The sequence below is a fragment of the Pseudorasbora parva genome, chromosome 6, assembly GCF_024679245.1.
Source record: "Pseudorasbora parva isolate DD20220531a chromosome 6, ASM2467924v1, whole genome shotgun sequence".
Classification (NCBI taxonomy): domain Eukaryota; kingdom Metazoa; phylum Chordata; class Actinopteri; order Cypriniformes; family Gobionidae; genus Pseudorasbora; species Pseudorasbora parva.
In genome coordinates, this window is record NC_090177.1 from 30,680,640 (window position 1) to 30,705,389 (window position 24,750).

Here is a 24,750-nt window from a genome sequence, read left to right on the forward strand (position 1 = left end):
AGCTATTCATGTGGGCATAATTTGACACATGCCACCTACATAAACATTGCTGCAGACCAGGTACACCCCTTTATGACCGTGGTGTTCCCTGGTGGAAGTGGCCTCTTTCAGCAGGATAATGCACCCTGCCACACTGCACACGTTGTTCAGGAATGGTTTGAGGGACATGATGGAAGAGGTCAAGGTGTTGCCCTGACCTCCAAATTCCCCAGATCTCAGTCCATCTGTGTGTTGTGCTGCTCCAACAAGTTCAATCCACAGTGGCTCCAACTCACATCTTACAGGACTTTAACGATCTGCAAATACATACATGAACATTCAAAAGTTTGGGGTCAGTAATAATTAGGGCCCAAGCCCTGAAAGGGCGCAGAGCCCTATTGTTCTTCTAAGGATTATTTTTCTTTTTTTTTGTTATTATTATTATTTATTATTTTTTTACGCGACTATTTGGGCATTTTTGGGGCCCTTCCCATGCTCGAAAACTCTTGAAACTTTGCACACGCATCAGAATGCGCGGCCATCAGGGCCGGGCTGAGGCTGGTACCCGGGCGTGGCAGGGGGGCTCGACAGCGCCCCCTAAAGTGGGGTCTGAAAACGTGGTCTATAAATCAAACACACTTGCACGTACATATATGAAACTCGGTACACATATAGAGCTCATCGGGCCGAACAACTTTCGTGCTCTAAGTTATGCGTCAGCACAACAGGAAGTGAACTATTATGGGTTGTTCGGAAAACGCATGCTCTGGAATTTACGATACTCCTCCTAGACGATTCACCAGATCAGCACCAAACTCGGTCAGCCTGAAGTCAAGACACTGAGGATGCTAAATTGCGAGCAACTTTTTGATATCTCAAACGGTTTGGCCGTGGCGAAGAGACGAATTTATGGCGAGAAAAGGGAAACAGGAAGTGTGTAATAACTTCTGCATACATTAATTCATTTTGATTAAACTTCTGCTGTGTGTTCGTTGTAAGAGGCCGATCACATGGATATGACTTTTGTGAGTCAAAGTTATAGCGCCACCAACTGGCAGCAGGAAGTGTCACTTTTGTCCAAAGTGGGGGGTTAGTTTTATCTGCAGTCACCAAACTCGGTATATATATAGTACTTTTCGAGCCGGACAACTTTCTCATTTACAGTCATTAGCTCTGACCAACAGGAAGTCAGATAATTTGGTTGGAAGATAACACAAAGTGGAAAGCGAGCTCTGAGTTTTTACCTTCTCCTCAAAAGCGATTCATTCAATCTCCTCCAAACTCGGACAACATGAAGTAAATATACAGAAGATGCTAAAATGCGAACGGTTATTGGATATCTCAAACGGTGTTCTCGTAGCAAAAGCCTAAAAAACACAAAATAGGGACACAAGTGCCTGGTTCATAAATAAGGCTATACTCCCACCTGCTGGTTATTCTATATATCACACTGGCTGTTTTTCTGTTTTTTTTCTTCTGTTTTTTCAACACTCATGCTCTCCCTTAAATGACCAGTAGAGGGCAATATTGTATAAGTTTTCAAGCAAAAAACCTTGCCTCTCTGGGTGTGTGAATGGTTTTCTAACCTGGTGAGGACTTAAACGGGAATGCACACAGACTCATGGGGACTTCCCAATGGGTACAAAAGCTTATAAATCAGACAGAATGAGTTCTTTTGAAGAAAGTTTTGTGTGATGGGTAGGTTTAGGGGTAGGAGCAGTGTAGATGACAGAATATATGGTTTGTACAGCATAAAAACCATTAGCCTACGTCTATGAGTCCCCAGAAAGATAGTGAACCAGACATGAGTGTGTGTGTATGTGTGTGTGTTTGTGGGTGGGTGTGTGTTGTGGATGGGGGATGGTGGGTGGGCTTAACTGATAAGAGTTGCCTGCAGCATACTTTAGCATTACTACTGTGTGTGTGTGTGTGCGTGTGTGTGCGTGTGTTCTTTTTTCTAGCCTGGTGGGGACTTCAACCTGAATGCACACAGACTCATGGGGACATGTGTCACTGATTTCTACAGTGTGTGTGTGTGTGTGTGTGTGTGTGTGTGTGTGTGTGTGTGTGTGTGTGTGTGTGTGTGTGTGTGTGTCTGTGTGTGTCTGTGTGTGTGAGCCACTCTTCTGTCTAAAAAGATTACCTCTCAATGCTGTGCTTTGGCCTGCATTAAAGGATTAAACATTTTATTCTGGGTTTGAATAAAAAAAATAATGTATAAAACCAGTTTATTTGTAGGGCATTGACAATATTGTTTTATATAATTAGTTAAATAATTGTGTTAATACAAATAATTATTAATAAAAAAATATAAATATAAAAAAACATTACTAACAAAAGAAAAAAACACATTTAATTGTATTTAAAAAAAGAAAGAAAAAAAAAGTAGTGTGTGTAACTTAAAAAAAATGAGAAGATTAATGCCTTTTGTTTAAATATAAATATAGAATAACTAAATATAGAATAACCAGAAGGTGGGAGTGTAGCCTTATTCAGTAACCAGGTTGGATATGTCCTAGAGAAAACTGTTTTGATAAAACTATTGTTGTTATTGCAAAACAGTGTTTTCAGACAGTGAAATAAAAACAATGTTCTCTCACTGTTTAGATTTTGTGTCTGTCATTCCCCTCCCCCTCTCAGGATCACTCTATGTGTGTGTGTGTGTGTGTGTGTGTGTGTGTGTGTGTGTGTGTGTGTGTGTGTGTGTGTGTGTGTGTGTGTGTGTGTGTGTGTGTGTGTGTGTGTGTGTGTGTGTGTGTGTGTGTGTGTGGAGGGGGTCTCTCACTCTGTGTGTGTCGCCTTGTCTCTTGTTTTTTCATAATTTAACCCTTTCATATCATAATTGCTATCAGCAATATCTATCACTTTATTGTGAAAAATAAGTTAAAAAATGTATTATATATATATATGTATATATATAAATAATACTGGTTTTCTGAACTTACAATATTTTGAGCTGCAAAAAATACATTTGCACATAATTGAAAGTGATATCCTAATACATTTAACTGTTTTCTATAACATGGGCTTTAAAGAAGGTCATGTGCTGTGTTTGCAAAGATCACGTATGACACCTCTTTAAACTAATTATTTATTGATAGAATTCAAATGGATAAAAAAATTAAATTTCACATGAATTTATAAAAGTGGCTGATAAACAATGACCAGTAGAGGGCAATATTGTATAAGTTTTCAAGCAAAAAACCTTGCCTCTGTGTGTGTGTGTGTGAATGATTTTCTAGCCTGGTGGGGACTTAAACCTGAATGCACACAGACTCATGGGGACTTCCCAATGGGTACAAAAGCTTATAAATCCGACAGAATGAGTTCTTTTGAAAATGTGAAAATGCAGAAAGTTGTGTGATGGGCAGGTTTAGGGGTAGGAGCAGTGTAGGAGGACAGAATATGGTTTGTACAGCATAAAAACCATTACGTCTATGGTGAGTCCCCAAAAAGATAGTGAACCAGACATGTGTGTGTGTGTGTGTGTGTGTGTTGTGGATGGGGGATGGTGGATTGGCTTAACTGATAAGAGTTGCCTGCAGCATACTTCAGCATTACTACTGTGTGTGTGTGTGTGTGTGTGTGTGTGTGTGTGTGTGTGCGTGCGTGTGTGTGTTCTTTTTAGCCTGGTGGGGACTTCAACCTGAATGCACACAGACTCATGGGGACTCGTGTCACTGTAGGGATCTAAACTGAGGTCCCAATGGGTACAAAAGCTTATAAATCAGACAGAATGAGTTACTTTGAAAATGTGATTATACAGAAAGTTTCCTGTGATGGGCAGGGGCAGTGTAGGAGGACAGAATATACGGTTTGTACAGCATAAAAACCATTATGTCTATGCTGAGTCCCCAAAAAGATAGTGAACCAGACGTGTGTGTGTGTGTGTGTGTGTTGGGAGGGGGGAGGGGGGGGGGCATGGGGGATGGTGGATGGGCTGAGCTGATAAGGGTTGCCTGCAGCATACTTCAGCAATACTACTGTGTGTGTGAGAGTGTGTGTGTGTGTGTGTGTGTGTGTGTGTGTGTGTGTGTGTGTGTGTGTGTGTGTGTGTGTGTGTGTGTTATTTTTTTCTAGCCTGGTGGGGACTTCAACCTGAATGCACACAGACTCATGGGGACACGTGTCACTGATTTCTACAGTGTGTGTCTGTGTGTGTGTGTGTGTGTGTGTGTGTGTGTGTGTGTGTGTGTGTGTGTGTGTGTGTGTGTGTGTGTGTGTGAGCCACTCTTCTGTCTAAAAAGATTACCTCTCTATGCTGTGCTTTGGCCTGCATTAAAGGATTAAACATATTATTCTGGGTTTGAATAAAAAAATAAATGTATAAAACCAGTTTATATGTAGGGCATTGACAATATTGTTTTATATAATTAGTTTTTTTTAGACACACTTTGTGTGTCACCTTGTCTCTTGTTTTTTCATAATTTAACCCTTTCATATCATAGGCTATCAGCAATATCTATCACTTTATTGTGAAAAATAAGTTTAAAAAATTTATTATATATATAACACTGGTCTTCTGAACTTACAAAATTTTAAGCTGCAAAAAATACATTTGCACATAATTGAAAGTGATATCCTAATACTTTTAATTGTTTTCTATAACATGGGCTTTAAAGAAGGTCATGTGCTGTGTTTGCAAAGATCATAGCATATGGTCATAGCAGCACCAGTTGCTGCAGTTAATGAGGTGAATTCAAATGACTTTGACATAGTCCCTTTATTTATTTTCCCATATTAAATGCCTATTGGCCTGCTGTGCACAGGTAAGCTGATGCCACCGGGGTGGCGGTGCCCCCGGCTTGGGCCCGTCATCGCTGCTCGCAGCTTTAATTTTTTTATTAATTTTTTTCAGCAAGGACAATGTTTCTTCTAATGCCAATAATTGCTTTTTTCTTAACTACCAAGAATCAGTTCCTCAAACAAGCTTAATTATCAAGCGGTTTCCACAAAAATATTAAGCAGCACAACTGTTTTCAACATTGATGATAAGAAATGTTTCTTGAGCAGCAACTCAGCATATTAGATTCTGAAGGATCATGAGACACTGAACACTGGAGTGATGATGCTGAAAATCCAGAAATATGTTAAGATACAGAAAATATATTTTAAATTGTAATATTATTTCAAAATATTACATTTTTTTCTTCTTCTGTATTTTATTCAAAATTTGATTGTGTGTGTGTGTGTGTGTGTGTGTTTGTTTTTGTGAAATATATGGACACAAATTTGTATAATGACATGGGTATGACAGGTATTACAAGGAGAGGGTGAAATATGAGGACACTACCCATTTCTCCACTTTTCAAAAGGCTTATTAATCATACAGAATGAGTTTTTTTGATAAAGTAAAAAGGCAGAATGTTTCCCGTGATGGGTAGGTTTTGGGGCAGGGGCTGTGTAGGGGGATAGAAAATAAACGGTTTGTACGATATAAAATCCCTTATGCCTATGGAATGTCCCCACATTTCACAAAAACAAACGTGTGTGTTTACCAACAGATTATTGTTAAATAGTATCGTTTTTATCTGCACCAAATAACCGGCACAGGATGACGCAATGCAGCCCCCATTGTTAAGTGTTCTACTATGGTCAGCAGGACTATTATTTCTAAAATGAAAAGAGGACAAATGTCAGTTTATCCTAATAAATGTTCTGTCTGGATTTATTTTATCGCTCTCCAAGTCGTTGTGGCATCTCATAGTAATTGGGAGCTTACGAGGTGACCTTACAGACACCTGCTTGCTGGCAGTGTGCCTGCTCTCAAATTGGCAGCTAATTTTGGTTTGTCCCATCATTCCTCAGGGACTAAAGTAACCTGACAGGCTGTTTGTCTACAGGCACATAAAGCGTCTCTTAAGTCGGTCCTCTCATTGGCTGGCGTGACCGGTGCTCTGTGATTTTTCTCTCTAGCTTTCTGTCTCAGTTTTGAGAATTGCCATCAGGCCTTGAAGTCTTTGCAATTAGTAATTAGCAGAAAGCAATGATTGCATCCTTCCCCTACACCCCTCCTTCCCCGCACTGTCTGCCAGCTTTGACTAGTATCATCTTCTGAGCTCATTTTGACTCCTTTTTCTTGGTATTTGACAGTGACAATGATGAGAAGCCGCTGAAGAGCAGCCAGCAATTGCTCAGAGACATCAAAGAGGATGATAGCAGTGAGGACAGCTCTGTGATATCAGACGACGAGGACTGCGAATTCAACGAAGACGGGTCGTTCATCGGCGAGTACTCAGGACACAAGCGTAGGGTGTCCACCGAGGTGAACGGACATGCCCCTGTGACTTCCTAATGCTGGTTCAAACTTACGAACTTTTAAACAATTTAACAGGGAGAAAGAAAAGTTTGTTTGTATGATGCGCCTTGAATGTGCCTATGTTTTTTTAAGAGTTTGCTTTTGCACGAACGGCCACTTCTTTACAGTATTAATATGAAGGGTGATGACAGGTGATAGTTCTGCACGACATGAATATTTTTCCATCATTTACTCATCGCTACGTTGTTACGAACTCAAATGATGACTTTCTGAGACGTTTAGCAGAATGTTCAAGCTGCGCTTTCCAAACAATAAAAATGAGTGGCGACCAGGGGCTGCAAAGCTCCAAACATTATCTATCATTAATGTTCAGTCTTTTATATGATACAACATTTAAAGGGTTAGTTCACCCAAAAATGAAATTTATGTCATTAATGACTCACCCTAATGTCGTTCCACATCTGAAGTTCATCTTCAGAACACAGTTTAAGATATTGTATATTTAGTCGGAGAGCGTATGCAAGTGTATGCACACTATACTGTCCATGTCCAGAAAGGGAAGTATTGATTCATGATTAGGATCACGCGTCAAACTTCTGAAATCACGTGACATTGGCGATCCGAATCATGAATCAATACGCTGATTCATGACCGTTTGAATCTTTATTTGAGGATTGAAAACAAACGCAGAAGAGAAGACAATGCTGAATAAAGTCATAGTTTTTCTTATTTTTGGACCAAAATGTATTTTGGATGCTTTAAAGGTCCTGTTCTTCGCGATTCCATCTTTCAAACTTTAGTTAGTGTGTAATGTTGCTGTTGGAGCATAAATAATACCTGTAAAATTATAAAGCTCAAAGTTCAATGCCAAGCGACATATTTTATTTAACAGAAGTTCCTTCTTAAAGCCTACAGCGAACGGCCGGCTTGGACTACACCCCTGCGCTTCCTGCTTTAATGACGTCACTAGAACCGTTTGTTGACTAACCCTCCGCCCACAAGTACACGCAAAAAAGGGGGCATGGTCTTGTTGCTCTCCCACGTTGAGAAGAGCGCATTCAGCGCTTGCATCTCCCCGTTATGGTAAGAGGCGGGACCTTTCCGGGCAAAGTGCGCTAAGCTGCTGTCCAATCACAACACTGGAAGCGCTGGCCCAATCAGAACTCGTAACGTGTTTCTGAAGGAGGGACTTCATAGAACAAGGAAATCATCAGGCCGTTTTTAGGACAGAGGAAACAGCACTGTACAGATAAGTAAATTGTGTGGAAAATACTGTGTTTTTTTACACGCGAAACATGATCTCATGTTATATTGCACACTGTAAACATAATCAAAGCTTCGAAAACACGCGAAGAACGGGACCTTTAAGAGATTCTAATTAACCAACTGATGTCACATATGGACTACTTTGATGATGTTTTTATTCCCTTTCTGGACATGGTCAGTATAGTGTGCATACACTTCCATACACTCTCGGACTAAATATAAAATATCTTAAACTGTGTTTCGAAGATGAACGGAGGTCTTACATTAGAACTTGTTGGGTGAACTAACCCTTTAAGTCATTACTCTCAAATCTCATTCACATTTGCGCATGTTCAAATATGGCACATCAAATAATATCACAACAGGTTTGACATAACGGTAAGTAAATGAAGACATAATGTACATTGTTGGGCGAGCTAATTGTTTAACAGATTTTATAAAACTTGGTCCCACTTTATATTAAGTGTCTTTAACTTCAATGTACTTACATTTAAATTGATCATTTGATACAAATGTACTTATTGCATACATACATATTTTTATTTTGCATTGTATCTATAGGGGAAAAAATACCTGCATGTAATTGCATCTATAACTAAAGGGATAGTTCACCCAAAAATTAAAACGTTGTCCCTAAAATTACCCAAATCCCATCTCAACAGCAGTGGTTTTCAATTCAACATGAACACAATAAATATACATTGTACATCACAATTATAATTTTTTTGCGTAAGTACATGGTAGTAACATAAACGACACCTAATATAAAGTGTGACCTGAAACATTATTTGCAGGTTTTCCCAGAAACAAAACAAACAGATTTGTGCACCTTAGAATTAATGTGGATTACACGTTTGCAGACGGATTAGGTAACGTTTTCATTTTTCCTGCTGGAGAAAAATAAATAATTCATGGCCTGTCACAAAACTGATATCTTGACAGCACAATTTTCGGTTACATGTTCGCTTGTGTGGGCAATCACGTAACCTCTCTGCACGCCTCTCAGCAAGATACTGACACAATGAAACAAAACAATTATGTTCTGACTCTTCAGTATATCTACGAAAACATATTTCTGTTTAACCATGTATTTGATTAAAACTGACACTGGCATTGCCATGGGGGAAAAAAAGAAAGAGAAAGGTCAACATTGAGTGCTTAGACCATAATTCTATATAGTTTATATAATATGTAAACATATTTTTTACCGCATGTAAGCTACCACCATACGAGGTTTATGTTATCAATAACATGCATTATCTTCTTGAAACACTGAGATTCGATCGAAGTCAATATACTTTCGGTGTCTTCAGCAAATCTTTTCCATTTTTTAATTCTGTTTCGCCTCCAAAATGAGATGATACAAGAAGAAGGGTGTGTATCATCAAAATCCATGTTTCTAATAATATATCACATCCGGGCTGTAATCCAACAGTGTCAATCCAACTTCAAATCAAACCTATTTATTTTTACAGAGAGAAAAAAGCCCTTCTGCAGATTTATATGTTTTTTTTGCTATCAAGATGTTTGCTATTTTTGTATTTAGTTGAGAGATTCTAGTGTCGAGATGTTCCTTTGTGCAATGTACATACCTGTAGATGATGTGTGTTGTTTGTTTTTGGTAAGTTTTTTTTTTCTTTTTTTCTTTTTTCTGCCTGAAAATGTTGCTTATACCTACTAAATACTCAGGAGTTTCTGAATAGAAAATGCTGTGCAAAATGTTTATCTTTATGATTCCTGAGAAATATGTTTACCCACACGTTTGCTATATTTTGTATTCCCGCACAATACTATGAAATGTTGACTATCAAGACACATTTTGTTACACTGAACCGAATCCATTTCAGGTTTCACCACAGAAACACACAGGACAATAAAACGACTATTAAACGGTTATTATAAATGATATATAATGATCTTATATTGAGATTGTATTTCTATTTTTATTCATATTTAACAATGAGCACAACTGAAAAAAAAAAAATCCATCTGAAATCCCGGTAAACTGCTTCCACTGAACTGTGAGGGAGTTTCAGCAGTGTTTTTCTGTGGACGTATTTTACTTCACAACATTCCAAAGCGTAATATTGTACTTTTTACTGCACTACATTTCATATTGAATATCATTTAATACTTAAATTACAAAATGTAAAGGTAATTTAAAGTTTATTTTGATTACAAGTAAGAAAGTACAATACTTTTAATGGAATTATTGAAAGGTAAAAATAAATAAACAATGTATTTATGAAATGTAGTGCAGTAAAATGTAGTAGTTGAGTAGAAAGTAAAAATACTCCACTACTGTCCGCCTCTGCGTGCTCTTGTGGAAAGTGCCTTGTGTGACCTTTGACTCTGTACAATGTGCGATGCACCAATTAAAAGACAGACAGTGGTTTTGAGGGCACAACCTCTACAATTATAACCAGTGCTAAAGCACATCCTGATGAATCTGAACACCTCCCACAACGCTGAAAAGGACTAGAACATGTACAAGAGGGTCACCGGATCAGGATCTGAAACACGCTGACCTAGAGTCAATGAAGTGGACAAGTTCTTTTGTCTCCTTCTCATATCTTAAATTGCATTATCAGGTACACGTTTGTAATGTATTGATGAGAAGCCTTCACGGATAAAAAAACAAAACAAAAACACATGAAAATTATAAATTAAAACTCTAACAACTTCAACCAAAGCTATAATACAGAGGGTAAGGTTCAGCTAAATGTTTCATCGTCCCGCTCACATTAAAATATATAAAAGTGCCTCTGTTATGCTAATTAAAGGTTCAAAATGATGTTTTGAAGTTTTCCTACAATAGATTTGCATCCAAGGTTAAAACAAACAACAGTTTTTGTTCTCATAATATATATTACACCATATTTTATTTCTCACAGTGTTTAAAACTAATAATAATGATCAATTATTCTCTAAACCTTTTCTGAAAGATTACTCTGCTCTGATTGGTCAGATGGTTCAGTCTGTTGTGATTGGTCTACTCTGCTCTGATTGGTCAGATGGCTCAGTCTGTTGTGATTGGTCTACTCTGCTCTGATTGGTCAGATGGCCCAGTCTGTTGTGATTGGTCTACTCTGCTCTGATTGGTCAGATGGGTCAATCTGTTGTGATTGGTCTACTCTGCTCTGATTGGTCAGATGGGTCAATCTGTTGTGATTGGTCTACTCTGCTCTGATTGGTCAGATGGCTCAGTCTGTTGTAATTGTCGATTTGCTTTGGCAGCGCAGAAAACACCATATCCTCCAGACATGTCAACAACACAATTATTTTGAAGTGTTTGAGGATCAAAGTAAACATTGTTCCCGGGCAGCCAATGAATACCATAGGCTGGCATTATGCAGATGCGTCACAAACCTACGTAGGATTGTGTAGGAAGTAAGAATGGAATTACTGAGGACTCATTCAGAGTTAGAGTAAAGGCAATTCAGATTCGGTTCTTAGTTTTGGACACTTTGATAGTTGAAACTTTTAAGACCTTTTACACCCACAGACATCTCATTAAAGGTAATGTCCATTTCTCCATTTTAATATAAGCCAAGTCCTTGGCCTGAAAAGGCTTGGAGACCTAGGTATAGCTTTTTGAAATATAATATAGAGCTATACAACAGTATATAAAATATAATTGGACAAAAAAAATCTTTTGAATCCAGGGTGAAATATTCTTCTGTGTTTCAGTGCACAAATACTGGATTTACTGTGACAAGCTGTCATGGTAACCTCGGCCTGCTACATGGTCTACATAGACTCTTACGTTATGGAAATTGATGTTTATGACAACTGAAATAAGACTCGATAAACTATAAACCATACTTATTCTTTTTAAAACACAGAAATGCTTTTACCTTCATCACAAATCCCAATTTCAAAGAAACCTCCACTGCAATTTTGCAATGTTCTTATTACTTTTAGAGGCGACTCATTTCTCTAACAAATTGGATATGGTGGATATTGGAGGAGGAAGCTGTCAACAGTAAATCCACCCTTCGCTTTCTACAGTCAGGCTGGAGTGAGTGTCATGGCTTCAAATTAAATTAAAAACATATTAAATAAAATACTGTTTAAGATGATTTGAGCTTTGTGACAGCACGTTGTCCTGCTGGAAGTAGCCATCAGAAGATGAGTATACTGGTCATAAAGCGATGGACATGGTCGGCAACAACTCGGGTAGGCTATGGTGTTTAAACAATGGTCAATTGGTATTAAAGGTGGGATAGGTAGGACTGATCTAAAACACTTTTGTCCAAATTTGTTTAAACTTTCCTTATATGTCAATACATAATTAAAATGTAAGTACTCTGAAAAGGAGAGTATAAAAATCGAGTGGCTCTAGACTTTTTAATCTGCAAAAAACACAGCGCATTATTGTATAAGCGCGTTCATGTGTTTTGGGGGCGTGGCTTTGGAAAGAGCCCAGAAGGGAGAAGGTGGAGTGAATGGAAATAATGAGCTGTCTATAAAACGGTCGTGAGAGGTCTACAGACACTCATTTTGTATACTTTCTTTTTCAGAGTACTTACATTTTAATTATGTATTGATATATAAAGAAAGTTTAAACAAATTTGGAAAAAAAAAGTTTTTTAACCAATTCCTACCTATCCTACCTTTAAAGGCCCAAAGTGTGCCAAGAAAATATCATTACACCACCAGTAGCCTGAACCGTTGATTCAAGGCAGGATGCATCCATGCTTTCATATTGTTTATACCAAATTCTGTCCATCTGAATTCTGCAGCAGAAATTGAGACTCATCAAACCAGATAATATTTTTCCAGTCTTCTATGTTGGTGAGCCGGTGTGAACTTTATCCTCAGTTTGCAGTTCTTAGCTGACAGCAGTGGCACCGGTGTGTCTTCTGAGCTGCTCGTCTGCTTTGAGATTTGACGTGTTGTTAGTTCAGAGATGCTCTTCTGTAGACCTCTGCTGGAACAAGTGGGTATTTGAGTTACTGTTGTCTTTCCTGGCCATTCTTCTCTGACTTCAACAAGGCATTATACACCCACAGAACTGCCGCTCACTGGATTTTTTCTATTTTTCTGACCGTTCTCTGTAAACCCTTGAGATGATCGTGTATGAAAATCCCAGTAGATCAGAAGTTTCTTAAATACTCAGATCAGCCCGTCTGGCACCAACAACCATGGCATGGTCAGACTCGCATAAATCACTTTTTTGAACTTCAACAGATTGTCTTCATCACGTCTACATTCCTAAATGTTGCTTTAATTAATAAAATAAAAGCCTGATATAGGGTTTATGCTAAGAACAACAATAAGTTTGCCAACAGAGTAACAAATAAAGTTTGGTAAATGTGAAATAAAAATGAAAATTTTAAATAAGGTCGACTAAGATGTGAAATTAAGACACTTGTACAAAATGTATCATCAAGTACATTTACAGTCACATCGATGACAAACCCACTGGCTGCTGATTAAGAAAATAATTTGTTGGAAGTCAGTCAAATTCAGTTATTATAGGCCATGTGAGTGTCTGATCTCATGCAGACTAAGCAGGTGAATTGCCATTATTCCACCCAAAGCTCTTTAAGATTAAATAGGCATCTAACTATAATCAGATGACTCCATGGCTAAAGCACTTGAAAAGCACCCAATGCTTAGTGCTGAAATAAAGTCATTCACAGTGATAATCCCTGCTTCGTGCTGGATTATTCTTTTATCCTTTCTAAAATTGCTTTCTCTGTAGAGCAATGAAACCCACTAAACAACAACAAAAGATTAACCCCCCCACACACATCTGCAGGCCGCAGCCTTGTCAGAAAAGAATCTATCAAGGTTATCAAGGCTATCAGATTCAACATGTAACACACAGGTAGAGCTTATAGTGAACCGTCGTGGGCATCTGAGGTCAGTGCACCTGAATTATACATGACTGACAGCATACAACTCTACTTTGTTTACCCTTTTGTTTTTATAATATTCATCCATCCCTTCCCAGTTCTTTTGGTTATCTGCTGTGTTCACTTGCTACCGATGTAACTGATTTCTGCAGGCATGTGAAATATGAGTCGTGCTTTCAGCCGAAAAACAAACAAAAAAAACACTGTCACAAAATCTGTGGGTTTATTTTGTCTGTGTTTTCCTCTGTCAGGTAAAATATGTCTGATACGGCTATGAATAACAAATTTTGTTATTCTCGACTTTTTAATTAATCATTTGAACCAGTCTGAAGTCACCATTAATTAGAATCTGAGTAATGTCATCAACGATTCACTTTCTCAAATGAATCATTCTACTGAGATTTAAAGGCTCAGTTATCTTCTGCACTGCTGTTCTCTAACATTTGAAAGTTAGTACTGAGGTAGTTGACACAAATATATTATTACTTACATATATATATATATATATATATATATATATATATATATATATATAATTTAATTGTTTTGGCCTCTGTGTTTTGTTTGTTTTTGTTGATTGGGAGTTCCTTGCTTAAAGGTCACCTCAGTCATGTCCTCAGCATTTAACCCATCCAAGTTAGTGGACACACATTAGGAATATTGAGTAGTGAACACACACACACACACACACACACACACACACACACACACACACACACACACACACACACACACACACACACACACACACACACACACACACACACACACACACACACACACACACACACACACACACACTAGGGGTGTAACGGTTCACAAAATTCACGGTTCGGTTCAATACGATACACCGGTGTCACGGTTCGGTTCGGTATGTTTTAGATACAGCAAAAAGAAAAAATTGGCAGATAAATTACCTTTTTTATTATTTTTTTATTAAAACTAACAAAGTATGATTTTTTTTTTTTTTACATTGAACAATGATGGAGCTATACTTTACCCATCTTCTGTGTAGTTACAGGAATAAGACATTAGCTCTTTACATTAGCGTGTGCGGTGTGCGTTGCAGGAGCCCCACACCCTGTAGTGCTTCCACATATGCTGCGTTTGCAGTCCGCAACTGATCCGCTGTTGCATATCACAAACACAGCATTGATTCATTATTTTTTATTTAAAATCCAAACGTTTATACTGAACATGCCTCGTCAGAATTCCAATTATCTTTGTTTACTCTTTAATAGAAGTCAGGTTACGTAGCCTACTACATTTAAACAACATTTTATTAAATTCATTTATTCATATTTATATACTTTAGATTTAGCTCACACAAGTGGCAAAACATTTAAACATAGGTTATAGCCTCAAATCACAAACATTTTAAATTAGAAACTTACAATAGTCTATACAAAAACAGCCGACTCTCGTCTTATCTTTCGTTTTTACACCCTTTTAAAAGAAATCCTGCAGGTCAAAAAGAACTTTGCTTTTCACCTCCAAGAAAGTACGAGTGCTCTCCATTATGGCAATTTTTTTTTAACCTAAATGCCAGGTAAGGTGTCGTTTTGTTGCTTTACTTGAGAGAAAAAAAGCCATGTGTTGACTTTGAAACAAGAGTATATTTTACATTATATGCATCTGTGGTGAAATTACTAGATTTTCGCGTCAGTACATGTTTATTTTAATGCGAACAATGTTCAATCACTTTAATGCAGCAGCGCAGCGCAGCAAAAAATAGACTCGGTACGTAAACGATCCGTGCACTGCTGCAGACGCAACGCTCCAGGAACAGACTGACGGACAGCACCCGCGTGCAGTTTGAAAGCTGTAATCCGTTAACATGGGTACGGGAAAAATATCTCATATCCGCGGCTATAAATGGACCACTCGCCGCGGTGATGTCTTTTGCCATTTGAATAAGTTGGAAATGTCTGTCTAAATGCTGCGGGGATAGTTTGTGGGATAGTTTGTGGCTGTTTCTCCTTTTTATCGTCTTGTTGTCGGCGTAAATGAGTTGATTGACATGACATGAATTATTCCCGCTGCTGTACCATCAGCAAATGCGACATACCGTTGTTTTTGAATCCATCAATCTTGCCAACACCATCATAGCTTACAAAGAATCCAAAGTTCACCCAAACACCAGACCTGTTGGTTATTGGAGGATCTTCTATTTCTGGTTTGTTAAACGCAATAGCCATTTTGCGACGAGCATTTTTTTTTTCTTTCACTTCGGCGGTGTCAGGGGCATTGGCTGACGCATATTATTATATTTCACACACTTTTATATTTTCCAAATCTAATTAATTAGTCCAAGAACCGTTCGGTACATGATGCGTACCGCGTACCGAACCGAAAGCCTCGTACCGAACGGTTCAATACGAATACGCGTATCGTTACACCCCTAACACACACACACACACACACACACACACACACTGCAATTCGTGGACACGGATTAGGCCACGACTGCTCCCAATAAAGGTTCAAAACCACGATCTCTGGGTCAGTTGCCTGTCTCTCATCTTGTTGCGCCGTTGGGCAGAATTTTCATCAGAATATACAGTATATATATATTACAATATTACTATTTTTATCAAATAAATGCAGCCTTTGTGAGCACGAAACTTTAAAAAACATTCTGACCACAGCATTTTGAATGCTAGTGTAGCTTGATCTTAATAGCTACTTGTTCTGCTGAGTAGCATTTAGCTTAGCTTAGCTATTGTTTACAAAGTATCTTGCAGCTTAGCTAGCTATATTTTAGCGTTCCCATCAACACTCACTATAGAACAAACAGTGTATGGAATTGTAATGCGTCTATGCTAAGTAATAGCAATAAGATTAATGCTTACCTAAATCTTCAACCAATCTTCAGCGTTCATTATCCTGCCCATTATGCTTGGTAGCTTGATTAACTAAGTCTGGCTGGATTGTTTGCTTGACTATTTTACTGGAATACATGGCAAAGCTATAGTTTTTGTCCTAAAATGTGTCGTTAAAGTAAGCATACCTTTTAGTTTCCCTGTTTTCTAGCTGTCAAAAAAAGAAAGCATCAAGGTTGAGGAAACTCATGAATGCATAGAGAGGAACATCCTCTGTGAATCAATGCTGTGGAAGTCTCACGAGAGCGTTGGGTACAGGAGGTTATCGTTACCACACATAAAACTGTATTTAAAGTGTTTTAGGAAGTACCTCAGATGGTGATCCTGAAGCAGTGCACAGTGACCCTCTCTTGGGTCAACATAAACACTGTTTTCACTCATCGAGCATAAACAAAGACCCTAACCTTGACCCGAACCCCATTAGATTTAGACACAGTAGCTCTCAAAGCCCTATTAAATAATAAAATCAGATTGTAAATAAAAACACCAGGGCTCACTGAAGACAAGGTTTGATCTACCAATTATTCCAGAGCCGGGACACACGCTGTGGAGTTTTTATTAATAATAAACGAGTGGTTCACGAGGAGGTAAACTATGACAGGTGTCATATTTCAAGATTTCCTGGATTGCTTTGTTAATAAACATCAGTTTTTTTTTAGTTTTTTTTAAAGAGAACTACTCTCAAACAAACAAACCAGTCAAGTTGTTAATTTCAGTGGAAAAAAAATACTTATATGTTGCTATTAAAATGTGGTTAGGTTCACATAGTTATAAACAAGAATAACAATATATAACACTGAAAAATATATATATAAACTTAATTTCCAACAGAAAATGTTCAACATAAAAAGAAGTATCCATCCACACTGATTTTCTCCATCATCAAATCTTTTCACCTTGGGTTTGTTGTACCGATGTTTACGCTAATTTTTTGTCTTTCTTTCCAAACACACACAAGAAGATACAAGGAAACAACGCCAGATCATACCTGTGTGAAACGTTTTTGTGTGCATGCGTCTAATCTGCCAGTTGGCACGAGTGAGAATATTTTCATGGACAAAGAAAAGGTACTCCTCTCTAAAAACATACAAATAAAGATACTTTTAGATGTTTAATTGCTATTTGGAGCATTCAAATTGCTAGATGAGGGCTTAATGACATTTTTTTTTTTTAGAAAAAACCTCAAAATCGACCAAAATTTAGCTTGTAGCTCAAAATTATCCAATGTGCAGTCCAACTGCTTTTGCCAGCACGAGTCACTGTAAATGGTCCATAATTTTCATTGTTTGTATTGTTAAACTACATTTCAACTACATATACTGGCGTATCTACAAAAAGAGCAGCCAATGAGCGTGAGGATTCTCTCTGGTGTTTAGTGAAACACGGCGGATCATATCATTTCAGCACGGCGAAATACACTTAGGGGTGTGACCCACACAATATTTAATTAAAACCCTATTTAAAGAAAACTATTATGAGTACAGATTTCATCAAATGAGAGTGTACTCTATTCAGATGAGCCTTCACAATGCATCTTTGATAAATAACTTAGATTACATAGATATACATATATTTCATTTACAGCCAGTGGCCACACATGTTGGCATGCAATCTCTATATAGTGAAAAATCAATGATGGTGACAGTTGTGGTAGCAAAAATTATGGCTGTATAAAAAAAGCAAAGAAAATATACAATGAGGGAGGAGAATTTTATAGCTCTATTCTAAAACCTAGTGAGCTACCTTGCTGTCTGATATCTATAGATAGATTGTTATCCTACCTGTGAAAAAAAGAGAAAATATCTAGATACTCTAAAACATATCTCTTTGTCTCTAATAATTTGGTTACCTTTTTTTAAAAGTATACTATAGTATACTTCTTTTTCACAAGGGAAGGTCTGTGAAAACATAACATTTCCACACCCTCATGTTGTTCCAAACCTGTATGCCTGACAGAACACATAAGTTTTGTCTGTAAATATATATATACACTCACCTAAAGGATTATTAGGAACATCATACTAATACTGTGTTTGACCCCCTTTCGCCTTCAGAACTGCCTTAATTCTACGTGACATTGATTCAACAAGGTGCTGAAAGCATTCTTTAGAAATGTCGGCCCATATTGATAGGATAGCATCTTGCAGTTGATGGAGATTTGTGGGATGCACATCCAGGGCACGAAGCTCCCGTTCCACCACATCCCAAAGATGCTCTCTTGGTTTGAGATCTGGTGACTGTGGATGCCATTTTAGTACTGTGAACTCATTCTCATGTTCAAGAAACCAATTTGAAATGATTCAAGCTTTGTGACAGGGTGCATTATCCTACTGGAAGTAGCCATCAGAGGATGGGTACATGGTGGACATAAAGGGATGGACATGGTCAGAAACAATGCTCAGGTAGGCCGTGGCATTTAAACAATGCCCAATTGGCACTAAGGGGCCTAAAATGTGCCAAGAAAACATCCCCCACACCATTACACCACCACCACCAGACTGCACAGTGGTAACAAGGCATGATGGATCCATGTTCTCATTCTGTTTATGCCAAATTCTGACTCTACCATCTGAATGTCTCAACAGAAATTGAGACTCATTAGACCAGGCAACATTTTTCTAGTCTTCAACTGTCCAATTTTTTTTTGAGCTTGTGCAAATTTTAGCCTCTTTTCCCTATTTGTAGTGGAGTTGTGGTACCCGGTGGGGTCTTCTGCTGTTGTAGCCCATCCGCCTCAAGGTTGTGCATGTTGAGGCTTTACAAATGCTTTGCTGCATACCTCAGTTGTAATGAGTGGTTATTTCAGTCAAAGTTGCACTTCTATCAGCTTGAATCAGTCGGCTCATTCACCTCTGATCTCTAGCATCAACAAGGCATTTTCACCCACAGGACTGCCGCATACTGGATGTTTTTTCCCTTTTCACACCATTCTTTGTAAACCCTAGAAATGGTTGTGCGTGAAAATCCCAGTAACTGAGCAGATTGTGAAATACTCAGACTGGTGTGTGTGTGTTTGTGTGTGTGTGTGTGTGTGTGTGTGTGTGTGTGTGTGTGTGTGTGTGTGTGTGTGTGTGTGTGTGTGTGTGTGTGTGTGTGTGTGTGTGTGTGTGTGTGTGTGTGTGTGTGTGTGTGTGTGTGTGTGTGTGTGTGTGTATGTATATGCACACCAGTCTTTTGACCTTATTCAACGGAAGAAATGGTGCTGGGAATACTAGATGAGATTTGTCTGGTATGAGGTAGAAAAGAACAAATACTGTTCGGTTTCTCATTGAAACCAATCGTTTTGTGTCTTAAAGGGTTAGTTCACTCAAAAATGAAAATTCTATCAATAATTACTGTAAGACCTCCGTTCATCTATAGAACACAAATTAAGATATTTTTGTTGAAATCCAATGGCTCAGAAAGGTCTTCATTGACACGAATGTCATTTCTTCTCTCAAGACCCATAAAAGGCACTAAAGACGTCATTACAAAGTCCATCTCACTACAGTGGCTCTACAATAATTTTATGAAGCGACGAGAATAGTTTTTTTGCGCAAAAAAAACCCCTAAATAACGACTTATATAGTGATAAGCCGATTTCAAAACAAAGTTTTGAATGTTATGAATCAATTTATCGATTCAGGATTCGGGTCACCAATGCCACGTGATTTCAGCAGTCTGGCGGTTTGACATGTGAGCATGAATCAATACACTGATTCATAACCATTCGAAACTGTTTTGAAATCGGCCCATTACTATATAAGTCATTTTTTAGTTTTTTTTTTTGCACAAAATATATTCTCATTGCTTCATACAATTATTGTAGAACCACTGTAGTGAGATGGGCTTTGTAACGACGTCCAGGGGCGTCGGACTGGGGGGATAAAGGGTACCAAGTAACCAGGGCCCGAGGCAGGGGGGGCCCTTAGAAGTCAGTTTTCTATACATACACATATATGGTACGGGGGCCCAGCAAGATGGTTTGTACCCAGGGCCCAAAATTTGGGGCTACGCCACTGACGACGTCCTGTTGACACATGCAAAAACGAACCATCAAGTCAATGTCATTATTAAATGGGGACTTTTTTAAATATAACTCAGATTGTATTCATCTGAAAGAAGAATGTCATAACACTGGGATGACTTGAGGGTAAATCATGGGTTCATTTTTATTTTTGGATGAACGATCCCTTAAAGTGGCTTTTTATTTAAACAATATCATATTATCTGCCAGAAGTTTTTTATTTTTTATTTTAACAATATACTTTTAATATTTTAAGTTTGCTACAAAGTGCTTCCTCTGAAAAGATCCATGATAATGTCTAATGCGTTGTAGAGACTGTCAAGAGACTGTCTTACAGAAACATCCACATCCTTTAGTGATTTTAGTTCCTCTGTTCTTCTGCTGGTCCTGTTCTCACATTAGGCTGAAACTTAATTTGTCTCACTAGAAAGGCAATTATGCTAAGACGCCTGTTAGAAGTCATTACTTCCTGGTACAACGCTTTAGATAGTGACTGTGCGATCACACATGTCAGCAAGCCAATCAGAGCAAACGCTGTGGCATCAGCAGGAACAAGGAAACTCTCAGCCATGAAAGAAATAATGAGAGCCAAGCGATGTTAATAAGCTTACATAGCACGACTGGCTAATGGAGTGAGAACCTCTACTACATTCTACTATTTATCGCTCATTCAGTATTCATGAGGTACTACACATAAACAGCCACATGTTTTTATATCTTTCACTGCTTTTAAACACACTAAAACAACTGAAATCACATAAAATAACTGTTCTGTTTCGGAAAGGTTTACAATGCACATAGAAATTTATTGTGAAAAGTGAAATTAAAAGGATCTACATTTCTGTATATAGAGCCTTGCACATGACATGGGGGAAACCAAGATATTCTGCCTACAAATTAAAGGGTACATAACACACACAGTTTCTCACAGTATCATGTTAGTACTGCATCCTTCATATCTCCGAATAGTCCTTAGTTTTAACATATTTATAAAAGAAGGATAAGTGTACCCATTCTTTCCTAAAACAGCCGAACTCAGAACGCTAAAGAGACACAAAGTACATCATGGCATTATCCCTGGATAACTTTCGATTCACTATACGTTTGTGTTGTTGACATTATGCACTTGGACGCCGATTGCCAACAAAACATATTTGATGCCGTTTCACTCACCGCCTGCGGTTTTAACTCATGACCAGGAAGAAACAAACACACTTGCAGAACTCCGGAAATACAAACTGCATCCACTGTTTCCTTAACACTGAGTTATATGGGAAGCTGAACAGGGTTATCTTTCCCTCACACAAAAAAAAAAACACACTTCTTTACTGACATTGTTGATTTTGTGGTAAAAAGAAAAGAAAAAAAAAGACAACGGTGCTGACATATAGGGGGTGCTCAGATAGGAGGTGGTTGGTACCAATATAGCTCATAACCCCCGCCCTTAGTGTATTCTAATGGACGCGAAACCAATTAAATAATCAAATTACACTTCATATAATTTTTTCCCAAAATTGGTTTCTGTCATTTTAGCCCGTTTTTATTACGCTTAATTCATTTCATGTAATCGTTTTTTAAAATAAGTTTGGTTTTAATTAGTTATTTGATGCAATAAACATGAGTGTGACATCAAGATTGACGGCTTCTCTGAATGATGTTGTCACTGAGGAACCAACAGACTTTTGGGGGGATTTTCGGGAGGAGATTGTAGCTTAAGCTTTAATTTCTACATTTCTTTAACTGTTTATTTCACACCAACATAATGAATTGTTCTGCATCTGCGAGAGTGTGGGCTCTACTTTCTTCTCTCTACTGTGCAGACGCCGGTCCTGAGGTCACTACTGTGCAGACTCTCAGAATCTGTCAGCACCATATTCAGTGGAAGAAAATGAAGTTGCGTCCATATTTTGTTATGGTATATGGTCCTGTCCTATGCAAAGCATGCTGGGAATTAGAAATCCACTGCTTAATTCCTGAAGTTATCATGAAAATTGTATTACTACAACCTTATAAAAAAAAAATATGCAGAAATGTTAGTTTAAATTACAGATAATATTAAAGGTGTCATGAACTGGCTTTAAAAAAATGTATACTGTTGTCTGAGGTCAACTAATGAAGTTTGTGTGGTTTTTACATTCAAAAACATCATAACTAATAAGTAATAAGGTATTTTCTACACTGGTTTTGAGGCTCTCTCCTGAATGCTGGGTTTTGATGGGCGTGACGCACTGGAGACTTGGAAGTAAACACCCACGGCTAGGATTGGATGAGAATTAAATATTTAATGAGCTTCAGCTCCTCTGTTCAGTTCAGTTCAGATGAGGGAGGGATTGATTTGAAAGTGACAACCGGGACTCTCTCACAGGGCTCGTAAACGTATTTATCTAACAAACACAATGATTTATTTCTCATCCATCCGCGATTGATTGGAATATTATTTCTGTTTTACAAGGCCCGCACGATCGGTGGATATAAGAGTGAACACACACACACACACATGCGCCCAGATCAAGAAAATATTATTTCTGCCGAAAACGTAAGCCCATCTGGAAAACATACAGCCCCAGGAATACTATTACGTATAAAAAAAGACGTTTTACTCACATAAGTTTGTTGCATCATTCCTGTCGGACCCAATATAGAAGGCACAACATTGTGTCTGCAAATCCAGCACTTGAGACGTGATTGTAAACGATTCCGCAGTGAAAGGAAACAAACACACAAACGTTCTTCACCACGTGAGCTGGAACTTCATTAAAAATAAATGAAGTATCACACATTCCTAATATTATGATCCAAAGGAAACTTATGCAGCGACTGTGTTCTTCCACAATATCTTGCTATCTTCAATGTGTTTATTGCTGTTGGCGAGCGATCAGAACAGCTCCATTAGTCGGTGAACGGGGCTCCTGAATAACACGTGCTTATTATTCTGTAGAGGCGTTGTTTCGCCACTAGATGACGTCAGGATGAAGCACACGATCGTTTTCTGGGCCGGGTGTCTATAAAAGCTTTTCTTTGACTAACAAGGAAGTTTTCAGCTCTGAAATTTACAGAATATTCTTATATTACCATGACCTTGAAAGTTGATTTCTCAATTCATCACCCCTTTAAATTGATGTTATGATCAGCTAGTGTTAATTTCGTCGATGAGACGAAATATGTTCGTCAACAACCTTTTTTCCCATGACTAAGACGAGACGATGACCAGACTGCACCAATGTCCAAAAACGCTGACTAAGACTAAATTAACATGCATTAATGTTGAGGAAAAAGGACAAGACTAAAAGGTTTTGTATAAAATAAAAATCTAGGATCTTCTAAGATAAAATCTCTTCATTTTCGTCTACAATCGTCTGTACTTTTCCATCATGAGACCAGAGCTGTTATGCCTTCAAAATATTATGTATGAATTTGCGCTGTTGCTCAAGTTCAGGTCTCGTCTCAGTCTTTTGTTGGTGCCATCCTGTGGCTGCAACACGAAACTACATAGAGCAAGAAAACAGTTGCCAACTGTCACACATTTTGAATGAGTCACGCAATTCAGGCTCTGACTCACGCTCTCACTCTGGCAAAGAAAGTCTCACACCAAATTTGTAACGTTTTAATATGAAATTCAAATAAAAATTAGTTTTTTGGCACACTTAATGTGGCATAATAGTTAAAGGAAGTGTATGTAAGATTGTGGCCAAAACTGGTACTGCAATCACTATCCCCTCGCCCCCTCCCCACTGACTCAAGGTTGCAGATAGGCTGCAGCTGTAGTAACTAGAGCAGATCTGGCAACCTGGATGCTGATTGGTAAATAGGTGGAGGGCGGAGCTTCAGGCCAAAACACAACATGTCAACATTCCCATCAGTTGAGGGCTGCAACAACAACTTTAAAATGACGATATCCTGGCCGGATTACTTTTGTCAGTGATAGAAATATTTGAAGTTAAGAAACACAAGAAAAGTTTAAAATAGTGCTTAAAAAGTCTAACTTATTTTCCCTTATATGTACAATAGGCTATATACCGGTATAGAATTGATACTGATATGAAATCGATACATTTAATCGATTAGTTGCATTTTGCATTCAACAAAAATCATTCATCAAGTGTATTTTGTCTGGTAATTATGACATTTAACCAATATTTGACATGTGTGAAACATTTTTTGACTGACATGGTATTAGAAAGAAGTATGTAAAAGAAGACTAAAATGTTTTAACAAAAAATTGACTAAGATATATTGAGTTTTCTTTTGACTAAAACTAGACTAAAATGACAAGACTTTTAGTCGACTAAAACTTGACTAAGATACCTTGAGTTGTCTTTTGACTAAAACTAGACTAAAATGACTAAAACTTGACAGGACATTTAGCACAAGACTAAGACTAAATTAAAATAGGTGACAAAATAACTTTGTTATCAACATTATGTCAAAAGAACTCTACAAAATAATGTTTACAACTTAAAAAGGTTTAACTAAAACAATCAATTAGAATTAGAA

At 37.9% G+C, this 24,750-nt stretch overlaps 1 protein-coding gene across 9 annotated transcripts in view; it reads left to right on the top strand.

Moving 5' to 3' along the window:
* chl1a (cell adhesion molecule L1-like a) overlaps window positions 1-6,720 on the top strand; it is an 88,378-nt gene extending 81,658 nt beyond the window's left edge. For all 9 annotated transcript variants that reach the window (XM_067446646.1, XM_067446651.1, XM_067446649.1 and 6 more), the window contains one exon: window positions 6,073-6,720. In XM_067446646.1, coding sequence (XP_067302747.1) covers window positions 6,073-6,274 — 202 coding nt within the window. In that variant the 3' untranslated portion in view covers window positions 6,275-6,720. The remainder of the gene's footprint in view (window positions 1-6,072) is intronic.
* Window positions 6,721-24,750: the final 18,030 nt, after the last annotated feature.